Source organism: Electrophorus electricus, chromosome 17 (assembly GCF_041902795.1).
Source record: "Electrophorus electricus isolate QZ-2024a chromosome 17, ASM4190279v1, whole genome shotgun sequence".
In the NCBI taxonomy this organism is placed as follows: domain Eukaryota; kingdom Metazoa; phylum Chordata; class Actinopteri; order Gymnotiformes; family Gymnotidae; genus Electrophorus; species Electrophorus electricus.
In genome coordinates this window covers 6,857,886-6,877,562 of record NC_137513.1, presented here as the reverse complement: position 1 = coordinate 6,877,562, position 19,677 = coordinate 6,857,886, and the positions used below count along the sequence as shown (strand labels likewise).

General features: G+C 40.1%; 2 protein-coding genes across 2 annotated transcripts; both read right to left on the bottom strand.

The window, feature by feature from the left end:
* Positions 1 to 3,184: 3,184 nt before the first annotated feature.
* LOC113574691 (putative olfactory receptor 7A2) lies at positions 3,185 to 4,481 on the bottom strand. The gene has a single exon (XM_027005790.3). It carries the CDS (start codon positions 4,382 to 4,384, stop codon positions 3,452 to 3,454), a length of 933 nt encoding a protein of 310 aa, XP_026861591.3. The 5' UTR covers positions 4,385 to 4,481; the 3' UTR covers positions 3,185 to 3,451.
* Positions 4,482 to 17,525: 13,044 nt separating this feature from the next.
* Positions 17,526 to 19,076, bottom strand: LOC113574714 (olfactory receptor 4B13-like). The gene has a single exon (XM_027005821.3). The coding sequence runs from the start codon at positions 18,970 to 18,972 to the stop codon at positions 18,031 to 18,033; it is 942 nt and encodes a 313-aa protein (XP_026861622.2). The 5' UTR covers positions 18,973 to 19,076; the 3' UTR covers positions 17,526 to 18,030.
* Positions 19,077 to 19,677: the final 601 nt, after the last annotated feature.

The following is a 19,677-nucleotide window of genomic DNA, read 5'->3' as shown; positions in this document are numbered from 1 at the left end:
TGGGCTGCAGTGCTTCTATCCCTGTCCAGGACAATTTGTTAAGTCCGCAGACCTGAGCAATCCCCGTTGTCATGGCAACTAAATCACTTCCAGGTTTTCATTTGTCTCCATGGTTCCCTGTCTCCTCCCCTTTCACACCAGCTGTTCCTAGTTTGTCCCTGATTGTAGTGTTATAAAAACCCCGTCCCTACGTATCTTGTTTGTTGGTCATTGTCTTTGTCATAGAGTGTCTTTCATGGTTTCTGTTCAGTTCTCGTTTGTTCTCTATCACTGTGTTTCTATTCCAATCTAGTTTGTTCTCTGTGTTTAGTTCGATCTCGTTTGTTCTCTGTGTTTTGTTACTCTTGCTGCATGTTGCTTTCGTTGTTTAGTTCTGTATATTCGTCATCAATAGTGTTTATCTTACGTAGCCCAGTTCTGTGTTGTTCCCGTTTGTCTGTCTTGATGCTTGATGTTATGTTTATTATTGTTGTTCTCCATTAGTCTTTCCTTAATGTTTTATTCCCTTGTTGCCCATTTCTCGCCCTCACCCTGTTATCATATTATTCTTCTGTTAGCCTGTTTGTTCATCATTCTATCTGTATTGTTAGTCTAGGTCGATTATTAAACTTATTATTTATTTATTCTATTCAATCAGTTTGGTTCATTATGGCTTCATGACTTCGCACGTGTGTTCACTCTCCACCCCCTCCCGTGTTACAGAATGACCAACCCACTAAGAATACAGCGAGTGCGCACCTCTCCACTGAGTGGTTGACTTGCTGTGAAGATGAGGTCACTCAGGACCACCCCAGGCAGAATAACACCCCTGGCACTGAAGGGACAAGGAGTTCTCGATGTAAGTCCAGGAAGTCTGCCAAGGGTAAGCAAACCTGTTCAGACATTAAGGCAGTCGAGACTGCCGGTAAGTGCTCACAACCTTCTGATCATGCTATCGTTAATGATGAGCTTACTGCAGAAGTCTCCAGCAGTGTTCATGTTTCTGGCACAGTAGGTGCCACTCAAGAAATGGACAATTGGACTATGGATTCTAGGACATATTTTCAGGATTTGATGAACCATCTGCAAACTGGGCAGCTTTGGTATCTCCCTTCTATTATGGGCCCTCCACAGAAGTACAATGGGGAGGGTTCCTTAGAGGGGTTTATCTTACAGAGTAAGAACTATTTCAACTATCTTCTCTATCCAGATCCTCCAGAATTCCTGAAAGTACGTTTTTTATTGCGATTTTTAGAGGGTAAGGCATTACAATGGGCAGACCTACTCATGACGCATAGACCAAAATAAGTACCTTAGAGGAATTTTTTGATCAGTTAAGGACCAGGTTTTCAAGACCTAAACCCACTGCCATCATTGACCAGCTCCGTACCCCATCACCCATCATTACAGCTGCCCAGCCAGTCCCTGCCTTTGGTGTGAAAGACGCCGCCAAACCTGTTCCGGTCCCTGCCTCCGGCGCGAGAGACGCCGCCAAGCCTGATCTGGTCCCTGCCTCCGGCACGAGAGATGCCACCCGTCCCGATCCTGAACCTGTTCCTGGTGCGAGAGATGTCGCCCGTCCAGATCCTGAGTTTGTTCCTGGCGCCTGTAAGTGCGCTCCCGGACCTCACTGCAGTGCCGCTGACCGGCGCAGCCACACCTCCAGACCTGCCTCCGCTAAACGCTGCAGCCACACCTCTGAACACGGCCCCGGACACGCCCCCGGCTGCCGCAGCTGCACTCACAGACCCGCCAGTGACTGCTGTGCCTCGGGACCCACTGCCGCTGAACGCTGCAGCTGCACCTCTGGACACACCCCCGACCACCGCAGCTGCACCCACGGACCCGCTGGTGACTGCTGCACCCCCAGACCTGCTGCTGGTTGCTGCAGCTGCACCCCCAAACCCGCCACCAGTCACTGCAGCCATGCCCAAGGATCCATCGCTGACTTCTACATCGCCGGACCTGCCGACGTTCACCGCAGCTGCACCCGAGGACCCGTCGCTGACTGCTGTGCTCCTGGACCTGCCGTTGACTGAAAGTATCTACTAAGATGTGCATACTTCTGCATGCTTGTCGGGGATCAAGACAAACCATGGGCAACTCTTTTCAAGTGTGAACACTGCAAGAAAACTCTTGAAGGCTGGTACAGAAAAGAAAAAAATGTTTACTATCCCAAGAATTTGGCCAGTTTCAGTTCCCGGTGTGGAAAACACCGCATGTCCTGTTCCCATGGCTAAGCATCTGGACCTGTCAGACCTGCCTCTGCTGATCACTCCGGAACTCTCAGACCGGCTGTGGGCCATAGCTTCTGCATTGCTGGACCACCAGCCAGGCTCTGTTCCCAGTGTAGAGCCAGTCCCTGTCTCCAGTGCAGAGGTCATCGCCCTGCCAGTTCTTATTCCTGGTGCAAAGGACGCTACCCAGCCTGATCCTGTTCCTGGCATGGAAGATGCCGCCCGTCCTGTTCCCAGCCCTTGTTTTTGTTATGTATTCTAAAACTCTCTGTATTGGCTCTATGACCCTGGACTACTCTGACTATGACTTTCGATTTGCCCTTAATTAATCTCACTCTTTTCCGCACATATGTCCACCTCCTTACCGCTCACTGTTTCACTGTCACTTTGTTTTACATGACTCGTTCCTGTGTCCTGCCAAGCCTCCACCATTACAGTTGATTAATGCTTAGTGCTTGTCCTCCTTTCCTGTGTGGTGCATGCAAAATAATGGTCTGGCAGCAAGGACCACCACTCTGTAAACAAGTTTGACTGAATGATTGATTAAAACAGGTGAACAATGATTAAATTTTACTTGCTGTTTCTATAGCCCAGAGCAGTCACAGGTCACATTTCCATTCAAGTAATTTTTTTTTGCCATAATTGCTTTAACACTTAGCATGTTTGGCGATATAAACGATGTCTTAAGATTGAATGTTGAAAAGCTTTTAAGCATTTCCATTACCTATATTAAGAGCTAAATCAATTTTCTTAAAAAATCACTTGAATGGAAATGGCTACAACTTGATCATTGACACACACAAGGAAATTGCATGGTGTTATGTGACTTTTTTGTTGTAAAAATGAGCTCAGTAATACAGGAAATCAGATTCTAATTTATATGCATGATGTCTTCTAGAACACAGAAATCTTTAAACAAATGTTTTCCTTTAAGTGTTTGAGGAGGTTATTATATTTAGGTTCAGGCACATAAGTCAAACAGAACATTTTTATTCTTAAATTACAAACCCTGATTTAAAAAAGATAAAAGAGAAGAAGCTTGGCAATGTAGAGCCCTACTGCTGGATTATTTTTCCTTGTGTGAATCCTTTCCATACATGATATAAGCAGCCCAAAGGTGACTGCATTCTCATCTGAAGAAAATCAAGACAGGATTCCTCTATCCTTAATAAAATATTTGTCCATTGTTTGCCTGGATTGAGACATCTGTATCCCTGTTACAAATAACAGTTATATCAGAAAACTGCTTTAATTTTGCATCTGAACATTTTTAAAAACTGTCGCCGTATCTGGGATAAGTTCATTCCATATATTATAGGGTTTAGTAGAGGAGGCACAAGAAGATACTCCATACCCAAAATACTGCGCACAGATTGCAGTCCCTGGGTTTTGCCATAGCGAGAATACATGACATCAAAGATTATGGAAACACTGAAATTCAAGAGCGTGATTATATGGGGAAGGCATGTCTGCATGAATTTAACCTTTCCTGCCTGGGACTGTAAAGAAGCTTTAATGATTTGAATATATGACACAATGATGAGCACAGCTTGGGAAGCATGAAAAAGTATTAGAAAGTACCCATATAGATTGTTCACAGTTACATCTGTGCAAGACAGTTTAACAACCTCCCAGTTAGAGCAGTACAGCTTGTCAATGTCATTACCACATAAAGGTAGCCGGATTGTCAGTGCAGCCCCAACTAATGACTGTAGTATGGAGAAGAAGCAGATAAATGTGAGCAGTTTTATAACCTTCTGATGTGTCATAATGGAGAGATATTCTAATGGCTTACAAATGGCTACATATCTGTCATATGCCATGACTGTTAGACATGTGAATTCATATAAGACATAAGAATAAATAACACACGTTTGTGTCAGGCATGCTGTATATGATATAACATGGGAATCTGTTAAAAGATCAGCAAGGATCTTTGGATAGAAAGCAGAAGAACCACATATTCCATTTACAAACAAACTACATATGTACAGATACATAGGTTCATGAAGTGTCTTGTCGAGAATAACTGTTATAATTAGTAACAAATTGACCAACAGTGTCACAAAATAAAAAACAAGACCAAATCCAAAGTAAATGTATTTGTTTGTCATTGTGTCATTAAGTCCATGAAGCAAAAACATGAACTCTCCAGAATAATTTCCCATTACTTGTTTTCAATATATTTGAGTACTAAACTAGATGGAAAGGTTTTTAAGAAAACATACAAACATAATTTGCTAGAAAAAAAAAACATTCCAGCTGATACTGTTCACTGTCTCATAACCACTTACTTACTACATGTCTTGTGCTCTTGCTTATATAATTTTGTAGTCTCTTATGCAAATGATGCTGTACAAAAACTCCCTGAAGGTGCAATTTACAGATTAGCTCACCAAGGTATATCTATATATGCATGGTCAATAGTTAAGAATGTTAGTCATCTTAGTAATGGATATATTTTAAAGTAGGTATGCAGAAAATGCAACTTAATTGTCAAGTGGCTATGTTGTGTATTACTGAATGAGTTTCAAATCATTGTGTGACAAATAATGATTTTTGAGTTACAAAAATTATAATAAAATAATGATAATCATAAATAATTGTTCAAAGGTTTCACTCTGCCTATAAATATTTTTACATAGCCTCTCACACTTGCTTCCTCTCATAATCAGGCTCATTACAGAAGATTTTGCCTAAATCATAGAAGCAGGGAATGCTCCCCAGTCCAAGGAAGCTTCCTTAGTTGAACTTACTCAAGCCCTCTCTGAACAAGGCATGTGATATAACCTGGTTATTACCAGGATAATACCACAGGAAGACAGACCTACATTTATGTCTTTTCCTTTTGTCTTACCCATGCACTACATGTTCTGTTGAGTTACTTTAGTGTACTTCTAGAAGACAAGCAGTTCTAGTAGACAAGCATAGGGAGTGAATTATGCTCTCCAATCCAATCCCTTTTTGGAGCTTTTGTAAATAGTTTCATTACAGTGTGATGACTCCTGAACTATAATTTGGGTCCAGGTGAGCAAGACACACAAAGGGCATTTGAAGGCCACTTATGTAGAATGCTAAGCCTCTGTGTTTTAAAATATGTTTATGATTTTGATTAATCTGTGTAATGTTGAAGATATGTTGTTGAATGCTCCATGTTGATGGGCTATCTTGGGTGCTTGCTTGTTCGTACTGAATGCTGGTAGATGGGGCACTATCACTGCTGGTAGGAAAGTGGTAGCTCACTAGTTAAGGTAATTGGAAGGTTGCTGGTTCAAGCCCCACCACTGCTGGGACCCTTAGCAAGGCCCTTAACCCTCAATTGCTTCAGTTGTACTCAATCATAATTGTAATTTGCTTTGGATAAAAGTGAATACTGTAAATGCCTTAACAAGCTGTGTATGTGTGATTTAAAGTGTGCATGAAAACTGTTGGTGATTTAGTTACATAGCTAACAGCACCAAAGAACATGTTGAAGAAACAAAATCCCCTATTTGTAGCTTATGTAACTAGTTTTATTACAGTGTGATAAGCACATTGTTATGACCCTGTCTAGGCGGTGAGGTTGCAACAGCGATATGATGATTGGAAGCTGATACTGAGATGGTATGTGAAATGACTAAACACTGAACTAGTAGATGATGTGAAATGGTGAATACAGATATATGCACATAAACACTGATTAGGAGTGGCTGAATCCCCACTCCCAGAGTACTGATTGCCTCCACCTGTGCTTCATTAGATGGCTTATTCAAATGCTACTCAGTCTTATTCATCACAAAGTATTGCCTCCTTTGTATAGAGCATACCGAGCATTGTGAACTTATTGCTGTGCATTTCCATGTTTTTGAACTTTGTTAGTGTTTTGTTCAACTATGAGTTTTTTTCCTTGCCTTGGATATTCCCTGCATGGAATTAGACCCTGCATAGATTACCGAGGTCTGAATTCAGGTCTAAAAAAATACCACTACCCCCTTGCCTTAGTCAAATTTATTTATGTAATGCTTTTTACAACAGTTGTCAAAGCAGCTTTACAAATGTCCAAGTCCAAGCTCCCAGTGAGCAAGCTAAGCGTACAGTGGCAAGGAAAACTCCCTGGAGCATGTGGATGTAATGCTCTGAGCATGAGCAGAAACACATGTCACATACAGTAAGGTGAATGCAGTTTATAAGGGCACATGGGTATAATCCAGAGAACATAAGACAAGGTCAAAAATCCAAAAAGCAGTCAACAAGATAAACAAAACAGATTGGGAACAGGCAAAGAGCGTAATCCAAAAACAGACAGAGATTCAATAACCAAGAAAAACACACTGATTAATAATGGCTCAGAAATGTATCAAACGATAATGAGCCTTTGCCACAAGTGAACACAAACATGGGGTTTAAATACAAAGACTAACAAGAACTAAGGTGATACATGTGATTACAATAGAAAGTAATGGAACTAACTAGGTGGCAGAACCAAAACGAACCAAAACATGGAAACATGAGGAAATAGAATCAGGAAATAAATAAACATAGTAGCATTGCCACAACACCAGGGAGGAGCAAATGTGACAGGAAGAAACTTAGAGAGGATCCAAGACTCAAAGGGGGGGGCCCATCCTTCTCTGGCCAACTATGGACACTACAATAGCAACAATATAAACAATAAGGAGCAGAATAAGTAGTGAAAGAGAAAAATTAATTAATTATTTTAAAAAACATTATATAAAAAAGCAGTCAATGTCTAGTCTAGTTTTCTAGAAGTCCTAATCTGGTCCCAATGGTGTGTGTATCCAAAACCTATCTCGCAAAAGAAAGTCCATCAAGGGCAACAGAGGAGTAGTTGGCTGGGGTAGAGGTGTGGTGGGCTACAGCAGGAGGCATCAGTGGATAGTGGGAGGAGCCATGGCAGCTGAGACAGGTGGAGGCTCAGTAACAACATGACATCAGGTGTAGTGGCAGAATAGATTATTAGGCATGTCCAGGTATGAGGGTGTGTAAATTAGGGAACTATAATGTGCGAAGATGGACTCTGACAGATTTAGCTATGGCAGCACAGCTAAAAGTTAGAGCCAGAAGGAAACTTGTTAAGTGGTCTCATTAATGCTAATTTTAATAATTTAGATATGTAGCTATTGTTCAAGAAGGAGTTTTATTAAATTTAGTAAAGGTTCAATTACTTCAGGTAGGATTTCCTCTAGATAGTGCCCCAATGTCCCAATTCAAGTATAATACACTTCATCTGGTGGACACTGCGTGCAGCCCCGCCCAGATTTTTCCTGAACTGGGGGGGCACAGCGGAGGTGCTCTGTGGGTCACCCCGACTCAGTCAGAGGTGGCACAGGACTTCTAGCCCATCTGTGGGGACTGTGGGCGATATAAATAATCCAAAATTTGTCATTTTGTTGCAATTCGACATTTCTCCATAGAGTGGCAGATGTCCGACGATACTTGAATTGGGATTTTCATCCCATTTGCAGTATATTTGACACACCACTAAAATATACTTGAAGTGGGATTTTCATCCCATTTGCAATATATTTGACACACCACTGAAATATACTTGAATTGGGATTTTCATCCCATTTCCAGTATATTTTTGTACAATAAATGACATTTGAATTGGGATTTTCATCCCATTTACAATATATTTGACACACCAAATGACATATATTTGAATTGGGATTTTCATTCCATTTGCAGTATATTTGACACACCAAATGACATATATTTGAATTGGGATTTTCATCCCATTTGCAATATATTTGACATCACTGAAATGTATATATTTATAAATTTTTATGTATGTATATAATTGGTCATTATATATAATTGGCCTTTTGTCTAAGGCCATACTGCTGATTACTGCTGGTCTTTAATAAGTTGGGCACCAACTGTCTTCCATCAGTTCATCTCACTAGTAATCTATTTCTGTCTAAGGTCATACTGCTGGTTACAAGTTAAATTGGTATTAAAGCATAAAAATAATCTTTTACAATAATAACTTTGGAAACCTTGGACACCATCCCACTTGCAGTTTATTTGACATTGTTAAAATATACTGGAATTTGACACCATCCCACTTGCAGTATATTTGACACAACTAAAATAGATTTTGATTGGGATACCACTTGCAATATATTTGACATTATTAAAATATACTTGAATTTGACACCATCCCACATGCAGTATATTTGACACAACTAAAATATACTTGAAGTGGGAGTGTCAGATCTCAGCTTTGGTACAAGATATCAAGACAAAAAGAGGGCCCCTGTGTACATCTGGGTCAACATTTTCACCCAAAAAAACTCCAAGGTTCAACTCCCTTGGAGATTTTTTGCTCCAAATTTTTCACTTTCTCCAATCTGCTCCAAACTCACAACCTTAGTAAGAGTGATCCAGATTTAGACAATGGTGGTAGTAGTTTCAACCACAAATTCTCCCACAAATTCAGAGATCTAATGATCCCATTTCAAGTATATGCCATTCAAGAATATATATGGGTTTTGGACAGTAGAATTTCACAACTCTTGAGACAGATATGGGGTCAGGTAGAAAACCTTGGACACCATCCTACACCATCCTACATGCAGTATATTTGACAACTAAAATATACTTTGATTGGGATCTCTCGGACAATATATTTGACATAATTCAAATATACTTGAAGTGGGACTGTCAGAAAGTATAAGTGCACATGTTGGGGGTTGGCCTATGCCCACCTTTTAACCTAGACACTTCAAACTTGGGATGCTTCATCTCACTTAGGTCTAGTATCTAGCTAGTGAGTTTTGGACGCCTATGTTGTGTTTAGGGCCCTGAAAATTTAGTTAGGCCTCTCCTATTCAAATGCATTGCCTTTAAGTGTATATGTTATGGATTGGCATACATAGACCTTTTAACCTAGAGACTTCAAACCTGGAACACTTCATCTCACTTAGGTCTAGTATATAGCTAGTGAGTTTCAGACACCTATGTTGTACGGCTTGTGTTTAAGGCCCTGAAATGTAAGTTAGGCCTCTCCTATTCAAATGCATTGACTATGAGAGCTAATGTTACAAGTTGGCGTACGTAAATCCTTTAACCTAGAAACTTCAAACTTGGGATGCTTCAACTCACTTAGGTCTAGTATCTAGCTAGTGAGCTTGGGGCTCCTACGTTACACAGCTGATGTTTAGAGCCCTAAAACTTACACATCAAGGGATAGGGTTATCATTTCAGGAACAGGACCAATAGGGTCACAAAATTTCATGGGTGGGATGTAGGAGTTCTGTTGGATGACATATTGGGGCAGTGGCCCCCTAGGTGATCAGAAACAACAAAAATCAACTGTGTCCAAAACAAGTATATGACATATGAATGGAAATATGCTTGGAGTGGGATGTTTACAAACAGTGTTTAGGGCAGGGCACAGACTTTGCCACGTCGAATGGTGGCTCATCTGGTTCCCCCTAATAACATATCAGAAGGTCGGGTTGCTATGCCCTTCCCTGGCCAAGAAAAAAAAAAATTTATTCCTGAAAAATATTTTCTGCCTGCTCTGTGTCTGTGTCCTTTCAAATCTGCACACAATGTAAGAAGAAATCCTCAGGGATTTTGTAATAGAAAACACACTAGTGTCCTCCTTTCACACACTGTCTCATGGGTTGTCCCTGGCAAACATAATGAATTTGTGTGTCAATCTGACCTTTCTAAAGGGTGTACAAAACAAATATATGAGATATGAATGGAAATATACTTGGAGTGGGATGTTTACAGTGTTTAGGGATGGGCCCAGACTTCGTCGTGTCGGCCGGTGGCTCATCTGGGTGCCCTGAATAACATATCAGAAGGCCGGGTTTAGGGAAAACTACTTCCTGTTCCATAAACTCTAGGGGTCTGGCACTTTAATATGTTGTCTCTGGAGCCTCCCTTACCCTGCCAGTGAAATCATGTGACCCTACAAGTGAGGGAAAGCTACTTCCTGTTCCTTAACTTCTAGGTGTCAGGCACTTCCATTTTTGTCCTCAAGGGGTGCCACTGAGCGAATCGATGCACTTTGGGGCCCAATCGGGCCTTCCTTGACCTTTCCTGACCTTTTTTGACCGGTGTCCCTTTGGTGCCCATTCATATATACTCAGAGTGGGATCCATTAGCCAGATAGACAGACATGGACAGGACAGCTGGACCAACCTCCCCTTACAGGTAGGATGGAATATAGTGGACCAATGAACGGACCATCCCACTCCAAGTATATATGACACCATTCAACATGCTTGATTTGGGATTATATCTTTCTCTGTGCTCAAACTGCTTTCAGGGTGTTCAATCTATATGTGGAACTAGGGTCTAGGGTGGGGTGAGGGGCAAGAAAGCACAAGAGCGCCCCTAGTGAGTCCCAAAACCTGTATATCGACCATGGTAATCAGGTCAGTAAAGAGCAGTAAACACTGTCCGGACGATCACTTAACCTAGCACGTATTGGGATCCCAAATGAGCTCGCAATCCCTTTGCGCATATATGTGTCCAATATATGTGGCAGTATATAGGAATGGGGCCCGATCCCAAAAAGTGTATATCGGTACTAACTTAAGAAACTATTTGGGCAGTGAATCTAGTAAGTGGAGGATTTTGAGTGCAAGATCAGAGATGTAAGTTCAGGCTCTTGGATAGGTGTAAGGATTCTAGAGTCTTTTTTGGCTTGGTTATTCTGATCTATAAGTAGCTGCCCAATGTCAGGTTAATATTCTGAATGTTATCTCTAATGTGCTTAATTTTCTTATTAAAAATTTTATGAACTCATTACTACTATGTGATTTTGCAATCTGAGCATTGGTGTCAGTTTTATTCCTAATAAGATGTGCAAATGGGCTAAATAGAAATCCAGGATTACTTTTATTTTTTCTTATTGGGGTCAAGGGATAATAAGTAATTGAATCTATACTTGAGATATCCTTCTCCTTCCATGTGAAACACAGACTCCCTTAACGGAGACAGATGTTTATTACACAAACATGAATAATGAACACAGTGGCATTCAGAACAGGCAAGGTGAACACAGGCAACGGGCATGGGCAACACAGCTCACAAACAGAATGTGCACCACAAACATAAATGGAATCAAAGACCGACAAAAATGCACACACCAACAGGGGTTTAAACACATACAAACATAACGACACTAAAGCAGGTGCAGGTGTGTGGTAAACATAAGCGTGGTTTCAAATGAGATGATGAACTCCCACGTAGCCGTACCACGTGAACAGTGGGAAGGGGAGCATTCTGTGACAGTATGCTGGAATGCTACAAGTTTGGCATGGTACCATTTACGTTCTATTTTGAGTGTTTATGTTGATCATTATACCAAGGTACTAATTTTTTGCCCCTCATTTTTTTATTCTTAAGTGGAGCAACATCATTGATTGTGCAGAAAAAAAACTAATTCTAAGCATTCAGTCATTTGATCAAGTTCTGTGGAGTTTGAGGTTATCCCAATCACAACTGATAAGTCTGAGAGATTCACAATAAATCTAGATGCAGTGGCTGACGTGACTGTGCACCTGGTGTGGTAGTGAGACGAGGTTATTATACTGTGGCTTATATGTAGCTTGAATTAAATAAGGGAATGGTCCAAGATGGCATCAGACTGGAATAGTATAACTATGTTCTACACTGTATGTTAGTACTAAATCAAGTGTATGTCCACCCGAGTGTGTGGGTTATTTTATACATTGGGTGAAAGCAATTGATTCTAATATAGAACTAGAAGGCTGATCTCAGGAGGTCTTTGGCAGAAGTGAATATTGATATCACCAACAATAATGGCTCTTTATACTAGAGTGACTAGATTAGAGAGGAAATCTGCAAACTTGTTAAAAATTTCTGAAGAGGGTTCTGGTGGCCTGTAAATGTCAATGAGTGGAAGTATCAGTATAAATAACCACAATGACTATTCCACGACCAGTAAGATGAGGGGAGGTTTACATAGCTGTAGCCAGAAGGACACACTTTGTTTAAAGCTAATCTAGCTATTGACTTGATTCCAGGTTTTCTTTAGATAGAGTACATTAAATCTATGCTCTGTGAGGATTTCATTTATCATGAGCGCTTTATTAGGGTATTTATTTCATTTATCATGAGCGATATTAGGGATCTAACATTTAGTACACCTAACTTTAAATGAAAGTTGCAGGCAGTGTTTTGTGCATCACTTACTTTAATACTAATTAGGTTATAAGACATGTTTTTCTTAGTTTTCTGTATTTCTGCTTAGCTCAGAGAACAGACAGTATCAATATGGTGAACCTCTCGTAGCGATTATCAGGCATTTTTGCCTATTTTTCTGCTGCCTGGCCGTTCTGGATTGTCAAAGATTAACTAGGCCTGTCATAAGACTCTGTCTTATGTTACAAGAGAGGAGTGCAACACCCTCCCTAGTAGGATGGATACCATCCTGCCCTAAAAAGCCATGCTTGCCCTCAAATGTGGTCCAATTATCTATGAACCCCATATTGTTTTGTGAGCACCACTTGGACATCCAGCAGTTCAGCGAAGATAACCAGCTGTACATTATATCACCGCACCGCATTGGGATGAGACCAGAGCATGCCACAGCATCAGACATTGCCTTCACTAATTGGCACACCTCTGCTATATTATTTTTAGTAATCTATGACTGGCGAAAGTGTATATCATTAGCTCCCATGTGAATATCTTAGAGAACCTATGCTTGCCTAAGACCTTAAGATTACCTGCAATGTCTGGTCGCAAAATAGAGCGCCCTATAACCAGGATTTTCAGCAAGTGCCTCGCAGAGTGGGGAAAACCTGGTGGAAATGCAATTGGGAGAAATGTGGTGCTCCCATGGGTGAGTCGAAGCTCAGCTATTTTGCCATAACGTCACCCATTTGCCCCTCTACAAGGACTGTAGTGCAGGAGTTGAGGGTTCTTTAACTTTGCCTAAGGCATCCAGAGCTTGTATTCTAATTCCTCGATATGTCTATGTCACACCCGCAGACCAGAGCCCCGGTTCCCTTACAACCTAATCACTCTCTTGTTTTCCCACTCGTATGTTTCTATGGTTTCCTGTCTCCTCCCATTTAGTACCAGCTGATCCTTGTTTATCCTTTGATAGTGTGTCTATTTAAAACCTGTGTCTTCATCTTATGTTTGCTGGTCATTGTTTTTGGTAGATCCTGCTTTTTTTTCCTGTACTTCCTCCTCGCGGTCCAGGTTAAGTAACTCTCTCTGTGCATCTTGTCTTCCTTGTTCTTGTTTGCTAGTTTTCTTCTGTTCATTAGTCTGTTGTACTTTCTCTCTGTGTTTTTGTCTATGCTGCTTTCTCCATTTCCCCTGCTTTCCGCTCTCTTTCCTCGTCAGGTGTACTCCCATCTCTTCTCTTCAGTTTGGTTTCTCTTCCCCTTTTTCTATATGCAGGTGTTGTGTGGTTTTCCTTTGAGTTGTGATTACCTGTGTTTTTTGTCTTGGTTATTGTTTGTCTATCTTATATAGTCCAGTTCAGTGTACTCCTTGCTTGTCCTAGTTTTATACCTTGTCGTTGTTCTCTGTTAGTCTTTCCTTAATGTTTAATTTCCTTGTTGCCTATTTCTCGCCAACACCCTGTTATCCTATTATTCTTCTGTTCTCCTGGTTGTTCTTCATTGTATTCTGTATTGTTAGTCTGTGTCAGTTGTTAAACTTATTATTTATTTATTATATTCAATGCGTTCTGTCCATTATGACTTCCCAAGGTAATGGCGCATGTGTGTTCGCTCTCCACCTACCCCACGTTACAGTCTAACACTTTAAGGTCTGGATGCGTACCTCTAGCACTAAAATCCTCTCCTTCAGACTAGCAACTAACCTACACTTCTCAAAGATACTCTTGCTAACAACAGATGAAGAATAGCTAAACACACTGCACTCTGCACACTGAAGAACAGAATCATCCATAATAGAAAAAGAAAAATGTTAATGTTACTTACATTTTTAGATAGTTCTTTGGATGTAGTTTTTCATGATAGAGTAGTCTCCGATGTCTAGTGGAGGTTTCCGATTTCCAGGTTGGATGTAGTTAAGTCTAAGGGAAAAAAGTAATAAACAGAACATCCAAATTCATGAGAGGGATGAGTGGAAGAATATTTGAATATTCTTCCATATGGTTTGTTCATTTTATCATCAGTCTTCCAGGCTTTCATAAATGGGGTCTTACAAGAAATGATGTGCCACTTTGTCACATCCTACACAAATTACATCCTTGTATACTCACCTAATTTACACACACATGTCCTTCCTGAGATATGTCATCAGTTTTTCACGGATCAAAATGGGACAAAAAAAGGTGAAGGCAGTCCAGTCCTTGCCTGAATCCAAAACCTGACATAACCTCCAGAAGTTCCTGGAGTTCACCAACTTCTATAGGCATTTTGTCAGGGGTTTCAGTTCAGTTGCAACACCTCATGTCTCACTTCAAGGATAATCAGAAAAAAAGGTGGGTTGGAGTCTGGAGGCTAACCAAGCCTTTTGTTCCCTGAAGCAACATTTCATCAGGGCACCTCTACTGAGACACTGAGATCCAGCCCTACCGTTTCTGGCAGAGGTGGATGCCTCTGATATTGGGGTAGGGACTATTTTGTCTCAGAGGCAGGGTTCCTCAGCCAAGCTTTACCCATTTGCCTGTTTCCCAACAGAAAAGACATGAGAGAAAGTTTTCAGTCTATCAAGGCAGCACTTGAGAGTGGCAATACTGACTTGAGGGGGCCTCCATTCCTTTCTTTGTCTGACAGCCAAAACCTAGAATACCTCCATACTCTGAAAAGGCTAAATTACCTACAAGCAAAGGTTTTGTTTTTTTTTTTTGGGGGGGGGGGGGGGTTTACCCTCTTTGATTTAGTTCAACTATCCTGGCATTAAAAACACAAAACATAATGCCCTGTCCAGAGCCCATGTAGATGATTGTGGACCCACAAACCAGCACCTAGCCTGCTCCTTCTTCATGCCCTCTTAGTAAACTGTCCCCCATTCCTAAGGGTTGTTACCAGGGTTCCCACATCTTTGGCCACAGGGCATCCAGGCATAAGGAGGACACAACAGCTTCTTGAGGAAAAAAACAGTAGAAGGAATTAAAGGTAGATGTGGAGAATATAGTGAAGTCATGCTCTGTTTGCAACATTTCTAAATTACCTAGATATCCACCTGCAGGTAATCCATCCACTCCCAGTACCTGTCACAACTATGGTCACATAGCAGTAGACTTTGTCACAGACCTCTCTCCATTGGAGGGGTGTACTGCCAATCAACCTCATCAATGGTGTGGAGTAATTATCTAGTATCTACCACATCACCCTCATTTTGTGTGTCTCTCCTCAGGCCCATGATTCCCAGTCCCCTGACTGATGCAGTCCCACTCAACACTCCTCCCCTTCCTCTGGACATGGATAGTGATATGGTCTACCAGGTAAGAGCATTGCTGGATTCCAGTCTCCAGTCATCAAAATACCAATAAGACTAAAGGCATCCTTATTCTAAGGTCTGCAAAGTCACATAGACTCAGCATCACACATACAGCTTCACCTACACTGAAGAACCCCTAGCTACATCTAGTACCTGCCTTATATACCCCAAGCTCCTCCCCTAGTCTGGACCACACCACTGTGAAGTAGAGGTACTAGAGGTGATTACCAATCAACACAATAAAGAATATTCAGATAGGGCAATTATGTACATAATATTTCATAATTATATTAACATGGCAATATGTTAATGTAAGTATTTATCAGTTAGCTTTTAAGTGACATTACTCTTTCCACAGGTTTCCTCATGCTGTGTTTCACCTCTCCCAGGTTCACCATGGATCCTCCCAGCTCCTAGAAGAAGACCAATGCAGGGGCATGCTTCTCCCTATGGAAATCTCAAAGGTAAGTCCATTAGTCTTTACTGTATTCTGTCCTGTGGGTGGTCTGGTGATGGGTTAGCTCTGCGGACTTATCACATTGCCTCACTGACCTGTTAATTAAAAGCCACTCCTCTTTATTACACACCAGAAGGACATTACCTGCACCATTTGTGAGGCTACTTTGTGTTCTGGCTTGTTGCAAAGTTTTTTCCTTAACCTGTTTTCGGAGCTGGGTTTCCTCAATGGTATTTGCTGTTCTTTTTTTTTTTTTTCCTTTTATCTTTTTGAACTGTTTTTTGAGTCTGTCTCTGAAAATCCTGTTTGCCCTGACATTAGAATGGATAATTTCCCAATAGAAAGTAGCCAACAGTCTGTTATTAGTTATATAAATCTGTAATCTTGTATATCTTATTTTAACCTGTCCTAATAGGAATTCATTCATCTTGCACTGTACATGTATAGAAGAATTTCCTTTTCCTTTTCCCTGTAAATATACTCTACAGCCATGGTCACTAACCTTTTTAAAAATTACATTGCCTTTAGAAACCTGAGCAACTTGAAGCATATACCACCAGTATAAACATTTGGCAAAGGCTACATTTAAAAAAACTGTTCTTGTGCCTATAGCCTCCAATTACATAAAATGTATGCTTTCATCTCGAGTGTTTTGCACAAATTGAACTTCTCAGAGGATAAGTGTCCTTGAATGTCAATGATTGTGTTCTAAGTCTTTTGTGCCAAGCTACACTCTGTTTACACAGCTTTTATGCTTCTTGTCATCCTCTTTTTTCATTTTTTGACATCATGTTCCTGATGGCTTTTGCCTTTTATTTTAAAAGAATACATTGCTCATGAATAATTAATACAAGACAAAAGGCAGCCAGAACTCCTCTGCCAAGCTTGTTTGTACCAAGTTTAGAAAATGTGCACTCAGACTCCCCATGTTTTTTTGAGCCTCCCAACTTCCACATTCAAATCAATTTCAGTAAAATGGTGTCTTAGGCGGCTGCCTATATTACATAAGCCTAGATCCACTATGTATTATGTATCCTCAAAAGTATCTTCTTCCCTACGACATGCAGATTTAGCCATTTTCAACTCTGTCTGAAAACTGACAGAAATTAAGTATGTGAGCAGTAATTGTTCTCATTTGTTCTTCATCAAAATACGAATGCACAGTTTACATTTAGTTGATATATATTTTTTGTAATTTGGTAGACGTATATACAGGACTATGTTTCATGATTACAAAGTAATTCATAAATGGCTATTTCACAAAGATAGATATTCCATATAGGCCTACAGTAAGGCCCTGCCACAAAGATAGATATTCCATATAGGCCTACAGTAAGGCCCTGCCATATGTGACCAATACATTTTGCTGAAATTCCTATTAAAATAGTGAACCCCTTATATACCAACATATTTCTTATACACATAGACCTTTCATACATTTTTTTTCACAGCTATCACATGGACATGACTTATGTGAATGCTATGAACAGATATAGAATTGATGCATAAACAATGATTGATGCATGTATCCAAACCTTTCTCCAAAACCCCTCCTTCCACAGACACATATGCTTAGTGCTTAGCCTACTCTTCCATGTACATTGACATGAACAGAGGACCACCTTCCTGTAAGGACATTTCCTATTTGATGAACACAGGCAGATTGTCATGAAATTTTTAGTTGCTCATTATAGAGTCCATTGTGGTCACCAAGACCCTTTTTTCAAGCATTTCAAGGATTAACAGAGACAAGGAGCAAAAAGAACGTTCACTTATACTAATAATATTTATTTTCATTCTAAGGTATTAAATCCAGCTGTTTGGCAATGCAAAACCTCACTGCTGAATCCAGACTGCATTCTCATCTGAAGAAAATCATGAGAGGGCTCCTCTATCCTCTCAGTACAATATCTGTCCGTTGTGTGCCTGTTACCAATGTCAACTGTGTCTCACTGCTTTAAGTCTATGGCTGTACATTTTCACAAACTGACGCTGTATCTGAGTTAGTTTCATTCCATATATTATAGGGTTTAGGAGAGGAGGCACAACAAGATACTCTATACCCAAGATATTGTGCAGAGCTTGCAACCCCTGGCTTTTGCCATAGCGAGCATACATGACATCAAAGATTAAGGAAACACTGAAATTTATGAGTGTTATTACATGGGGAAGGCATGTATGCATGAATTTAACTCTCCCTGTCTTGGACTGCAAGCAAGCTCTGATGATGTGAATATATGACACAGTAATGAGCATGGCTTGGGAAACATGAGAAAACAATAGGAAGTATCCATACACATTGTTCACAGTTACATCAGTGCAAGATAACTTAACAACCTCCCAATTAGAGCAGTACAGCTTGTCAATGTCATTGCCACATAAAGCAAGTCTTGCTGTCAGCACAGCCCCAATGGATGTTTGCAGAAAGGAGTAAAGCCAACTAAATGTCAGCAGTTTTAGGATCTTCTGGTGTGTCATAATAGAGAGATATTCTAAAGGCTTGCAAATAGCTACATATCTGTCATATGCCATGACTGTTAAGCATGTGAATTCACACAAAGCATAAAAGAAAATGAAATATATTTGTATCAGGCATGCTGTATATGATATAGTGTGGGAATCTGATAAAAGATCAGCAAGGATCTTTGGATAGAAAGCAGAAGAACCACATATTCCATTTATAAACAAACTGCATATGAAGAAATACATAGGTTCATGAAGTGCCTTGTCTAGAATAACTGTGATAACCAGTGCTAAATTTACAAGCAGAGTCACAATGTAGACAAAAAGACCAAATCCAAAGTAAATGTGTTTGTTTGTTCTTGTGTCATTAAGTCCATGAAGCACAAACACGAACTCTGCAGAGGAATTTTCCACCATTTGTTCTCAGTATATTTGATTACAATACCAGAAAAGCTCTCAGTATATATGGATATAAAACCAGGCACATTTTAAAAAAGGATTACAATCCTCATTTGCTGTAAAAATAAAACAAGTATAATCCCTAAATGGTTTCTTTGTGTAGAAATACGTTTGCTTCACTTAAAATGTCCACAGCCATCTGATTTTCACTCATTGGATGTTAGCATGCTCACTGTCCCATAAGTTACTTTCCTATTTTTCATGTCTGGTGCTTTTGCTTATATACACATTTTTTGTAATCTGCTATGCAAATGATTATGTGTAAAATCTCATTGGTCACTCTATTGCTCACCCAGTGATGGCACTACCTTTATCAATAGTCTTTGTGAATCATCACACTGTGTTTCATTGTGGTAATGAATGTATTCTCATGCAGGCATGCAGAAAATACCAAAATGCATTTTCATAGAAAAGTGGCAATTTTATGTATTACTGAATGAGTTTTAATTTGTGTCAATTAATTATTTTAATGTTGTATTTATTAAGCATAATTAGCAATACGGTGCAATTTACATTAGGTGTAAGGCAAAGCTAAGCAAGTTTATTTTGTATGGCATTTCATACACAATTCACACAATTCAAGTTCTTTACAAGGTAATACATAAAGTTGATTTAAAGTTGATTTAAAGAGAAAACAATTATAATGAAGTTAATAAAATTTAT

What these genes read in the sequence shown, in the direction of transcription:
- LOC113574691 (XM_027005790.3), bottom strand. Translation starts at nt 4,384, where the DNA reads ATGGGAAATTATTCTGGAGAGTTCATGTTTTTGCTTCATGGACTTAAT.
- LOC113574714 (XM_027005821.3), bottom strand. Translation starts at nt 18,972, where the DNA reads ATGGTGGAAAATTCCTCTGCAGAGTTCGTGTTTGTGCTTCATGGACTT.